Genomic DNA, 12,670 nt, shown 5'->3' with positions numbered 1-12,670 from the left:
ATGTATCATTTCCACTCACTAACAAATACAGTGAGGATATCTTCTTTAGACTGTTTTGTCTTGTTTGCTCTGCACTGTACTAAGTGACCAGTTTCTGACCAGTGCTGTCCACTATCACTATAGCCAGAGTAATCTTTTTTTCAGAGTAGTTTTTTTTTGTTTTTCTTTTTGTGAGTGGTTTACACTAAGTACTGAACTCCTGTCCCGATTCATATGAAGGGCCTGCTTCATTTGAAATGGTTTGTCCACTGCAGGCTAAAGGGTGACTCCTCCACACAGTCAGACACCGGGCTGGGCAGGGACAACAGGCCTTTTGTTTTAAGCAGAGCTACCCCAAAGTGCACAGTCAGCAGCTTGCTCTGTTTACGGACCATAGGGGCTGTCAACTTGGATCCCCATAGATCAGATGTGTGGATAGAGTGAGTTATGGTGTGACAGTATGTCACAAGGAGTGCTCTTAAACACTCCCCGTTTCGAGATGGCCTCTATTCTCTCCTTTTCTTGTTCTCTCTCGGAGTCTGTGAGATGGATGCATTCATGATTTATAAAGCTGTGCGTGCCTCATAGAGTTTGAGTGAGGGAATCCATTTACAGTCTCTCTCCCTTGAGTCTGTTTTTGTTGTTTTTAGTTTCATGACCTCGTTTCAGATTCTCAGTTTTACAAACTTTGCATTTGAGCCAGATTCAGAAAACTTGCCTTAAACATTGCAAACATTGCAGTTAAACACATTTGATTATTTATAACCAATTACCGATGTGTTTTACCATTTATGTGTGATGCCACTAGAGGAACCAGCCCGTTGTAAACTTCCTGGTAAGAAGCCAATGTACTTTTCCAAGCATCTTTAGTTGCACGTGTATGTGTTACTTTTTATTCGACAATGAGGCCTTCAATGCACACATCGCAGTTTGCTTCCATTGTCCCGTCAGAGCTATGAAGTCAATTACTGTCAATTACTGTAAAGTACCTAAATAATTATTTATTATTTTTAGGAATGTCAATGATCAAGTTTTTTTTACCCTCCAATTTGAGTCTCTTTATTCTGACTATAGTCTGATACCTAAACTAATTTTTGTGTTTTTATGAAAAATACAGCCACAAAACTTTGATAAAATCACAATTTTTATAAACCAGTAAAATCACAATTTTTAGTAATAGTTTCTGAGACTAAATGCTAAACTGATTTACGTTGGTAGCAACTTTGTGAAGTTTTTAATATCTTACAGTCCAGTATAACTGCCCTTCCTGACCATTCAGCTCCCAGTTCCTTGAGGATTCTGCAGTCAATTCACCTTGTGTGTATTAGGATTCACCGTCTGGATATGAATTCGCCTCATTCGTTCTCTCATTGGTAGAACACAGAATTTCCACCAAAGTTTTATTTCTAACCAGGCACAATTCAACAGTAAGGATAGGATGGGAGTACTGTTATATTTTCCAAATGGATATGCTTTCTATTTTCCAAATGGCTATACAACTGAAATGTGGGTGATTTTGGCAGCGTGGACAAAAACTGTAGAAAGTAGACAAACATTTTATGGAGAAGTGAGGAGTTAAAATCTTCTGACAGATTAACCAACTGCTCTGTATGTTTTTCTGTGTGCTGTTTGCTGCGTCCTGTTTTACGGCGAGGCTCTAAGCTAACTCTAAGCTTAAGTTTTCCTCTTCATCAAACTTTCCATTCCACCTTTAAATAATGCAGCAGTTCCATTCTGCTGTTGAAATGAACGCAGTGTAACTGCGGCACTATTTAAGGTGGAAAGGAGAGTTTTAATTCAAAGCCAGCTTTAGCTTTTGTTTTTGCTGCTTTTGAGAGCAAACACAGTGATGGTGTGAAATACAGCTTAGTCTTTGTCAAATTATGTAAAAACACTGCTATAATGTAGAAGTTTTTCATTTGTTTCAAAAACTGTAATTAATAAACAACAGATTTATAAATTTCCCCATTATTATGTATTTATTTATGTTTTGTCTACCCATCCATTCTCTTTATTAGTTAGAATCTGCTGCTCAATATTTATTTATTTATTCATAAAACATGTTCATTTTATGACCCAAACCGGCCCTTTTACCCTTTTAACTGGTTACTGCTGGGTTTTATTTTTCTAGTATATCTTTTTAAAAATACAGCCTACTGCAGGATATATTCTTCCCTTTAGTAAGGTAATACCGTTAAGTCAAGTCAAATTTTTGTATAGCACTTTTTACAACTGTTGTCACAAAGCAGCTTTACACAATTAGTAAAAGACATAAAAAAAAGAAACAACATAAGAAGACATGAAGGATCCAAGACCCCCAGTGAAAAAGCCAACAGCGACCGTGGCAAGGGAAAACTCCCTCAGAGCTGGAGGAAGAAACCTTGGGAGGAACCAAGACTCACAAGGGGAACCCATCCTCCTCTGGTCAGAACTATTTATAAATTATTGATAAGTTACTAAACCATCTATACTTTTGAACTGCTCTGATCATAATAATAATCTAATAATCATGGTGTCGTATAACTTAATATAGTCATGGCAGTGATGGTCAGAGTAATGAGTAGTTAATTGTGGTAATATTAATAGTGGCAGTGTCCATTTAGGTTTTAACATGGTCATTAGACAGGTAGCAGTGGTAGGAGGATGTGCCGCTGGTCTGGCATGAGTGGTGGTGGGGACGGGGCCTGCTGGTCGGACTGGTAGGAGGCAGCTAGAGGGGACCTCAGCGGGAAATATTAATTGATGTGTTTAAAGAGTATTTAAAGTTTCTCAAAGACATGAATTCTTCATTTTCTTCTTGGTTATAAATTCACATGTGTCTGCAGCTTGCACAGGAAATTCAAACCAATGATGGGCTGTCTACGTGGCCTTCAAATGCAAGCAAGAAACCGACTGGTACAATTGGGCATTGTTACTAGTATAAGAGAGTTTAGAGTATTAGAGTGGTTAGCCTTCCTATAGTTACAGTAGCTTTTTGAAGAGTGTGGACTGTCTTTTGTAGTCAAGCACTGACACTTATTTGGGGTTCTATGAAATATTAATACAGATCCCAGTCTGATTCAAGGTCGCTTCTATTCTAAAAAAAAGGGGTTTTGGGATCGCTATTATCTTTTTCAAGGACTGGATAACCTGTAGTTTTTTGCCTTTGCCTGTAATGTACACTCAAATACCTCTTAGTTCAGCCTGATGCAGTGTTACTTTGAGCAAAACCAGTGTGCTGCTAATGCTGGTTAATGTATATTTATGTGGCTTAAAAAGTGTTGATTTCAGGCCCATTTTAGGCACAAATCTTTGTCTCTTTTCCTTGACTAGTGTTAATAGAAAATGTTGAGGGGGGGGAAAAAAAACCTGTCGTGTTTGTGTGAGTGTGTCACTGAAATAGTGTAAATAATCCTTCCTAGACTGTCTCTGCTAGGCATGGAGTCAGCTAGCATCCCTTGCCTCTTCAGTGTTTTCGCCTGCTTTTAACGTGGTTCGCCAAGAGGCAGTGCTATCAAAAAGGACTTCATTACCATTTACAAGTGTTCCCAAGCTTCTTAATTACCGAGGAAGGCACAGGAAATGCCACAGTCTAAATACTGGTTGTGAGGTAATGGAAATAAACAGTGCCGCGCTAACCTCCATCAGCGCTGCGATCTGGACCCAATGTTTAACGCAGAACTGATAGCTGGCTACATCTGAGCCTTTAATATAGGCTTTGTTTAAACGGGCCCACTAATCTGCTTGAGAGTGATTGGCTCGACATGTGTAGCTTTTAGGAGGTTAAGAGCTGTGGTTAAGTGCGCAGGAGGCATGTAATACACTGCTGGGAGTGCCAGACTGAACAATAGGCATGTCTCAGGGAAATGTATTTTAGTATGCTGAGCCTTATGTGCTAAAAAGTGCAGAGTAAGACAGTGACCCTGGTGCAGTGCATGTTGAACTTGTTTGGGAGAAACTTTGTGAATGTTGGCTGCAGGGGGCTTTGTGTTTTCATGCCTTTGAAACTTCACTGCTTCCCTATGGGCTATGTCTAGTGTAGAACTTTTCTGCCGTTCCCACAGCATTTGATATGACTGTCCTTTATTTGTGCTGACTGGTAAAATGTAAACCTGGATTGTAATAGATTGTGCTGTACAGCTACCGAGGGCAAATTTAAATGCGGCCAGTTGGCATTTTTAAAGGCCTGTTTCTGTTCAAAGTGAACTGTTGGTCGTCTTCTCACGGTGAGAGAAAAGTTGCCCTGTGTGTTAGACTTAATTCTTCCATTAGATGAGCGAGGCCTCACTAAGGTTGTTGGGGTGTCATGGTGTATTGACAGGTACCGTACCCCCTGCACTGGCGCATTGACCTGTAATCACAGACAGTCAGTCAAACTCCGCAGCACAACCAATCAGAATTTTCATTTCAGCAGGGGGTGGGACAATGGAGTCAATCTCTTGTCTTATCAGAATCTCCAACTTAGGGAGGGATTTTGCTAAAATGAACATTAGGTAGGACCTGGTGGTGTTCAGAAATGTTATCTAGCACAGTTTGAGCACTATGAGAACGTTTAGGGTAGAAACAAATACTGACACTGCTAGAACAATGAATGGTTTTATAAACAGATGCTGTGTTGTATAGCAGAAAGTTAGTTTTAGTGAGTCAGTGGCCCAGCTGTCTTTTTTCAATGAAAGTTATTTGCCGGCCAAATGCTGTTCTTCTATCACACTTTAGCCAAAATGTGCTAAAATGTAATTGTTCACTTGCAAACGTGAGACTTTTCTGCCTGTTTTCAAAAGAGGTGGCCACATTTTAAGCAGAAAGTGAGTGATCAGCAGTCTGTTAGTGTTTGTGGTATGCAGTGGTTAGTACCTAAAATTGTCCATGAAAGGACAACCAGTAAACAGGTAAAGGTCATGTGCACCCAAGGCTGTGTATGGAGCCAAAGCAAGCCGGTCTGTTTCTGTCAAACAGAAAATTCAACATCATAACTGAACCATGGAGCAGTGGAAGAAGGTGGCTTGGATTTGATAAATCATGATTCCTTTACATATGTGCTGCCTACCTGTGGAATAGATGGTTCCAGGATGCACTATGGAAAGAAGGGAAACTGGCAAAACCATTAAAATGTTCTTAGATGGACAAATTTCTGCTGGGAACCTTGGATCATAGCATTCATGTAAACATTGTTTCAGAGAAGTACACACATTCTTCAATGGTATTCTCAAAAGACAGTGGTCTCTCAGCAGGATGTTGCACCCTGCCACACTGCAAAATTGAGTGGTTTGAGGAGCATGACAAATAATTTAATCTAATCTAAATTAATCTAAATTTCCCAGATCTCAGTATAATCAAGGTTGGTCTTGTGGAGTTAATGGTTTAACAGGTCAGAGCTGTTTTGGTGGTGCAAGAGGGACCTACATACTATTAGGCAGGTGGTTGTAATGTTCTGGCTAGTTGGCATATGTAGAACCATTCACAGAAGAACCAGATATTTAAGCATCCAAAAGTTTAACCCAAAACAATATTTATTTATGTATTTATTTATTCTTTAATTGGTAGCTCTATATAAAGCTACCATCTTTACCTAAGAAACTCATAAGAACCTAACAACTGTACTATTTACCTTTTCTTTTAGTAAATTAAAAACACAAAAAAACACAAAGTATTTAAAGATAAATAAATGAATGGTGGTGATCATATTGTATAATAATTTTTCCTATACTTTTTGTCTATACATGTAAATCCATGCAAATTCATTGTTACATGAATTTAAATGAAGATTTAATTTGCACATCATAATCATTATTTATTATTATTTATTAGCAGCTTGAAATGGAGGTTATTTACCAGATCTCTAGTTGTAAATGTGTAGTGTCCTCTCTTTCTTTTTTTCCTCCCCACTTTGTGAACACTTTGTCCTTAAATGCTCAGAGGAGTGTTGGATGCATTCGTTCAAAGCAGTGAAGTGTATAGGAAGAAATAGTAAATGAGATTTCCTAAAAATGTTTTTTCATGGTTGTGGTTGAGTGTGTATCAGACCTATGCATAGAGCGTGAAAGTAGAACTTGACCACAGCTGAGGTGCTTGTGGTTTGAGGTGAAGGGATAGGGGAAGATCTGAGAAGCTGTGTTGACACAGTGTCTGTTTTTCATTACTCACTTTTTCCTCTCTCATGTTGGCTTCCGTCTCTTGTTCGGTCTGTACATCTTTTTATCTCTGTGTCACCGGGTTTCTGTGATCCCAGGATTACCTGATGTAATTTCACCCATTATTGTAATTGGTGCCTATTCGATTACATTGCTGTTGAACCTGATTTTCAAAAGCTGGAATGCCCCTTAAATGTGTGTGACATCATGCGATACGTGAGAGCTCAGTGCTGCTGGCTCTCCTCATTTCCCCCTCTCATCACAACTACTGTAAACCCTGCCACATCACATGAGCCATGCCGAATCCTGATTGGCTGCTTCTTCTGAACCTTGCCCTCGGTGCCACAGCCTTGCCATACGGCCTCATGGGAAACTGCAGGCTGACTGAACAAAGGCTTCCTGGGCCGTGTGGTGCCTCTGCTCCTGAGGCACATTGCGCTCTGTCTTTCAGCTGTCTGTAGGAGAAAAGGGGCGACTCTGAGCTGGGCTCACTCCAGATTTAATCAAACAGCAGTGGCTCCTACAGCAAAGCAGGAACACTGCCAGAGTCAGTTTGATTTAGAGGCCTGAGATGTGGGTAAACAGAATCGTTTGTCAGGCTCTCTCTATAGCCCTCTCCGCAGGCCCGGCATGATGAACAGGACCGGCCGACAATAACCAAAGCTGACAGTAGTTAACGCAGAAAAGCAGCATTTTTATCAAATCTGGTATTTTTGGAATGAAAATTATCAAGAGCCCCAAGTTTGCGCTTTGAAGCCATATGTTTGAATTAGATTATCATGGTTTGATGAGATTCACCGATAAATCACGGCCTTAAAAAATCAGTTTCTGTTTTAAAGCCTCTCACACAGGCTTGAGTGTTTTATTGGATAAATTATAAAATTATTGTGTGTATATGTATATAAAATTTGAAAAATATTTGGACTTTTAGATACTTATTATAGATTTATAGATTATAGACTTAATAAATATAGTCTTATGCACAATTTTGAGTAAATTACAATTTTGTGTTCAAATTCTTACTTAATAAGTAAAGAAATCCTCTACAAGAAAAAAAAACTAAAATCAAATCTGTGTTTTTAGAGCTTAGAGCTTTTTTTTGGCTGAATTTAGCATATTGGGGAAAAGAAATCATGTAGCATAACTTTTGCACATGCCGCATCTTGCATCCCCCCCATACATGTTAAATAAACAGTATTCAAATGTGCAGTGTTCCTTTGGGAGATGTATTTGTTTTAACTTGCATCAAAAAGTAGGTGAGGAAGTACCTGTAACTTGACCAGGGTTGCCCAAATGTTTACACAAGCCTGTATATTTATGTGTATTATTATATTTTGACCCTGTTCTGCAGGATTTAAAATTTACCAAGGTTTGTCATGGCAACATGCGTCTTCTCCTATTTGTGGTGATGGTGGGGGTTTTTGTGGTGGGGGGTTGATCGCTAAGTTGCCTGAAACAACTGTTTGACAAACAGTGTGTACAGCACAGAGGGGGAAAACAACATAGTGGCCCAAGGCAAGGCCTGGGTTTGCTGACCTACTTACTAAACAGAGATGGGCTTTTGTTTTTGTTCTATCGTCTCTAACGTGACTGTTTCCCCATTGTATCTAATCTCGGATCTTTGCATAATGTGTGGTCAGGCCCTTAAAGTTAAAACCTTAATTTAGCTTGTTACTGTACGTGTAAGTTGAGTTGAGCTGAAGTAGATCTGTACATGTTAGATGAGATGTAGGCTGGCTTTAAGCTCAGTCGGCTAGGGTGACGTGTGTAGGCTGAGCGCTTTACACAGCTGCAGATGTTATTGATGTGCTTAAAGAGTTTGACTGATGGTAATTGGCATTGATTACCGTAGTCTTGTAGCAAAGGCTAGAACTTGTGGCCTGTTCTCCAGTTAGATGCTCTTTCGCTTGTTGTCAATGGCCATTCACATTGGTGCTGCATCTTTTCAGAGGTAGACATTAGCTTTGGCTCCTGTACGGTGTTAAACTTGCTGCATGTAAAATAAGTGTGTGGTAATTGACCGTAACAGCACGTTCAATTTCAATCCACAGTCCTGGTCTGGACCCAGGCGATGTTCTAGACGGACATGCATAACTTTTCTACGTCCTTTATGGTACAGGTTGTCAGTATCACATGGCGCTGCTCAGCCAGTCAGATTTATGTGTTAGGATTAGTGCTGTGAAGAGCGGCAAATCAGAGGAAGGTTATTAAAAGATAAAGTGACACAGAGTGCCTAAACCAGAATGTCCATTGGTGTTTATCAAACGCAGTAATGTGAAGCGCCACTACGAGACCAGTTAAGCACTTGTACTTTTAATGCAAATTTTTTTTCTTTGTTTTTATTTGAAATTTGACTTAAAATGAGAGATGACTTCAAATTCATCCAGTTCAGTGTGAAAACTGACAGTAAATGTTGTAGAAATGTTCTGAATTGTTATTTGATTTGACGTTGAGTAAATGGGATATGGCACCGAATTATAATGCAACTTAGGCAGTATGATGTTTTGGACCTTGACTTGAGGAAACTATCTGTAACTAGGACTTATTGAATTTAAATTAAATACCACTCCCATAGAAGAACCGTTTTATATTCCACAAAAAAAAACTTTTTTAAAAGAAATGTGAGCATGAAGAACTTTTTATTTTTTTAAATAAATAAGAACCTTTCTCTTTTAAATGGTTAAAATGTTCTTCACACTCACCATCTCCTCACTATGGAACCAAAAATGGTTCTATATGGTTCTCTCTTAGTGGGTAGAGGGTAGGCTACGTAAATGTTGGAGTAAAGGTTATCGGGACACTAGAATTTAGAATTTTATACAAATCTTGTATCAAAATGCTAAACGCCAAATGACACCCATTAAAAACACTCATCATTTTTTAATTGGGTGCACTTAAATTGCAATAGAAATATAAAATATAATTATATTGGAAATGTTATAGTGGAAATGTTGCCAATATCCTATTTTCCTTTAACATGCTGATATAAAACATTTTGTGAGTGTAGGGACTGGGACTAAATATTTAGCATTACAGAAAATGTAATTTAGTAAAAATAATAATAATATATGTTTATTCTATTTGTTATTCAATGAACTCTTCAGACCTGTGCAAAATACAATGTTTACTTGATTTAGCTTATTTAAATAAAATAAGCTAAACAAAATAATGTGTATAACGTGCTTATATTGTATTGTAGTGTTGAATTATAGTGTATTCAAGACACCATTTAAAAAAAGTTCTCATTAGGTCAAAATTGTGATGGAGATGCAGATGATGCTATTTTATCTTACTGTAATTGTAAAGTTTGTACTTTACTGAAGTCTGCACTGCACAACGACCCTGTCAGTGATCGAGACATTCCAAGTAATTAATACACTAGCTATTAACAAGTGTGTTCTTGTATGGATAGATTATTAAACTGATAAAGTAGACTATGAGCTTTTCAAAACTGAATAAAATGATCTCAGCACTCCACAAAACCATCCAGCAGATGCTGGTGCTGATGTGTTCAATTTTAAGGCCTAGCACAGCTTTGGCAACGCAGCGATATAGATAGTCTTATTCCAGCTGCTAGACTTGCCTGTCTGGTGTGTATTTCTTGCTCCTCATCCAACAGTGTGAAATCAAAGAGTGCTGACTGCTGAGCGACTGTGTGTGTAAGCAGATGAGAGGAGCTTGGCTCTTCTGCTCCCCTCTAGGCAAGGCTGCTTTGCCTCTTTGTGGAGAGGCCTGAGGAGAACTCTGATAATGAGACTGGGCCTTGTCACCACTATATACTCATCGTTAGCAACAGGAGGAGGAGAAAGGACCCTGGAGTAGAGAGGCTGCAATAATCAGGAGGATGTAATGACACCCCCCCCCCCCCCCCCCCACCCCCCAGCCTTTTTGAAGAATGGATGCATAATAATGTGCAATGTACTAAGATTCGTGTTGAGCTTTGCAGAGCAGCGGAATTATAAATAGGATAGATAGATGGTGTATCCAGCTTTAGTAGGTATAATTATTTATTTATATATATTTTTGACACATGTGAACAAAAGTCACATGCCTAGCTGTATGACTTTCACTTCTTACATTTTTATACATTCTGTACAGATTATACACTGCTTTTTTTTTTTTAAAGCTGTGATTTTGTCTCATGTTCTATCACGTATTGTAAAAGTACTGACTGTTACAGACTTTCCCTACAAATGTTCTACAGAAAAATCTACATCTAGTTCTACATCTGCTTGTTTTTATTTATTTAAATGGTTGCAGAACATGATCATGTTTTCTATAGCAGTATAAGTTCTGTTAGTATAAAGACTACTCTGAGAGTTTGCATTACTGATTTATTGTTTACTTATTAGTTTATCATTGTTGCTGAATAATTGTTTTGTTTTGGGTTTGTTTTTCGTTACAGGGTCAACCTACAGTGTTCTGTCCACTATGCCATCAGATTCAGAGAGCAGCAGTTCCCTCAGCAGTGTCGGTATGTTGAAGGCTTATCGCCTAGACTTTTCCCCATATGCAAAGTGACACACTGAAGCTGTGTGTGTATGTGCGTGCATGTCTGTTTGTTTATTTTCACCTCCTCCGAATCACCACATAATTTCTTGCCAAAATGAATAGTGGCGAGGTCCAGGCTGTAGTGTGTTGTGAGGCAGAACACAGTTTACTGGTTCGGAGCCAGAGGAAGAAATTGTGCACACTCATTGCCGGTCTGTGGTCGCCTCCTGTCCAAGTGACTCAGCATAAACCTCTGAAGGAGACTCGGATTTTTTCCCCCCCAGAGACACATACAATGGCCCGTGTCTGCATAAGTCTACCAGAGAAGCAGAGTGACAAGGTGGTGAGATAAAGAGAGCAAGGATTGAGCCTGCTGTTTAACTTGAAGGCTTTAAGGACAGCTGCTCTTTGCTTCTGTCATCAGTGGCCACCCAGTCACAGAGAAGCTCAGAGCTTTACTTCAGAAAGTAACACCATCATCGATTATGGGGGGGGGGAATAAAATTTTTTTAGAAAATGTGATTGATTTTTAAAACGTCTCATAACAGTTATGCATTTACAGGTAGATCAGAAATAGGTCAGATGATAGTGGACATTTAGAACTAAGAACTAAAGTAAGTCAGTGTAGGATATTTACAGAGGGATATTTTAGGGTGTTCCAGAGCCATTATAAACAAAGCAGTTACCAGAGCATTCAACAGTGGGCCAGGATTCTAAAAGATCTTTAAAAATAGGGTTGAAAAGGGTTTTTATCAAATCCAGTGGTCTCTGCTCTCCCTTTTATCTTTTGTGGAGATTATCATCATTGTTGCTGCATGAATCCGAAATAATTCTCTGAATATTTGCAGCAGATTGTCATGGCAAAGACCAGGAGATTAAAGGGGAATCTTAGTCGCGGCTGATCTTTTTAAGGTCATCATTTACATAAAGTGTTTAGAATGTCTGCTGTTTGAGCTATTTTTGTATTTCTGATTTCTTTTTTTTCTTTTTCTTTTTCTTGAGGGTTGTAGTTCTAGTCATCTCTTAAAGGTTGAAATTCAGCCTGGCAAAGAGCAGTGTATTGTGCAAAGTATTGCAGGAATAGTCAGTAATTGTCATTGCCCTGCTACTACTACTACTGATGTTGATGATCACAATTATTATTATTCACTTAATTTATAGCCTTCATACATAAAATGCAGCTTAAATGCAACATGAACAATAATAAAATAATAAACCAGTAAAACATTTAAAACAATGGCAAACAATGGGAGAGAATTTGGCTAGCAGTTTTTTTTTTTTTTTTTTTTTTTTTTTTTATTGTCGCTGTTAGTGCATTTTGTCTACATGACAAAATATTGTGATAAATATCATATATCGTGAAAATGTGTTGATATATCGTGATCTAAAGTGCATGCCCCAGTGCTATTGCTGAATGAAGGTGCCTCTACCTCGGTGACGTGCTCACTGTTGCAGGTACCAAAGCCTCGTCACCTCCGCCTGCACTTAATGACAACCGGCCAGCCAGTGAGAATCTGGACACCATCCTGTTCCAGCTGAGGCAGGTGACCAGGGAACGGGACGAGCTCCGAAAACGCCTCGCTCTTGCATCTCCAGGCACCACCTTCGATGACTGCAGGTACCACCTACACTCCTGCGCACAGCATTGTAGAGTCTCTGGGGAAAACCTCCAGCTATTAAGGTTTTAATTAAGTTTATTATAAATTAAAAAAATGCATGTTTCAGGAATTGAAAAAAAATGCATTGCTTGCTAAGCTTGCAGATATTAGCCTAGTTATAGGGTGTTAGTCCAGCTTGTAGCATTTTGCAGCTTAGTTCAAGTAAATATTTAATGTCTGGTGGTTACAACTCAACTCATAGTTGGGGAACAAAGATAAGGTACTTCATGCATTTTAAAAAATGCATTAAATGTTAAATTGGCCATTCATATTATTTAGCATGTTACCAGCTCTCTTTTCAACCGTTTTAATCTCAGAGTTAGACCCTTAAATTAAGTCTTAAAATAAATATTCAATACTTCTGTATTAAAATAAAATAGGTCTGTCGCCACAATAATAATAATAATAATATTGGTAGCAATTAGCAATAAT

The 12,670-nt window shown here is 38.6% G+C and overlaps 1 protein-coding gene across 3 annotated transcripts in view; it reads left to right on the top strand.

Moving 5' to 3' along the window:
- Window positions 1-12,670, top strand: part of dlg5a (discs, large homolog 5a (Drosophila)) — a 44,354-nt gene that overhangs the window by 4,592 nt on the left and 27,092 nt on the right. For 2 of the 3 annotated variants that reach the window (XM_072677893.1, XM_072677891.1), the window contains exons 2-3: window positions 10,495-10,563; window positions 12,036-12,198. In XM_072677893.1, coding sequence (XP_072533994.1) covers window positions 10,495-10,563; window positions 12,036-12,198 — 232 coding nt within the window. The remainder of the gene's footprint in view (window positions 1-10,494; window positions 10,564-12,035; window positions 12,199-12,670) is intronic. The other variant, XM_072677892.1, reaches the window with a different exon arrangement.

This window comes from Salminus brasiliensis, chromosome 4 (assembly GCF_030463535.1).
Source record: "Salminus brasiliensis chromosome 4, fSalBra1.hap2, whole genome shotgun sequence".
In the NCBI taxonomy this organism is placed as follows: domain Eukaryota; kingdom Metazoa; phylum Chordata; class Actinopteri; order Characiformes; family Bryconidae; genus Salminus; species Salminus brasiliensis.
Note: the sequence above shows the minus strand (reverse complement) of the source record. Positions and strands in the feature narration are given on the sequence as shown.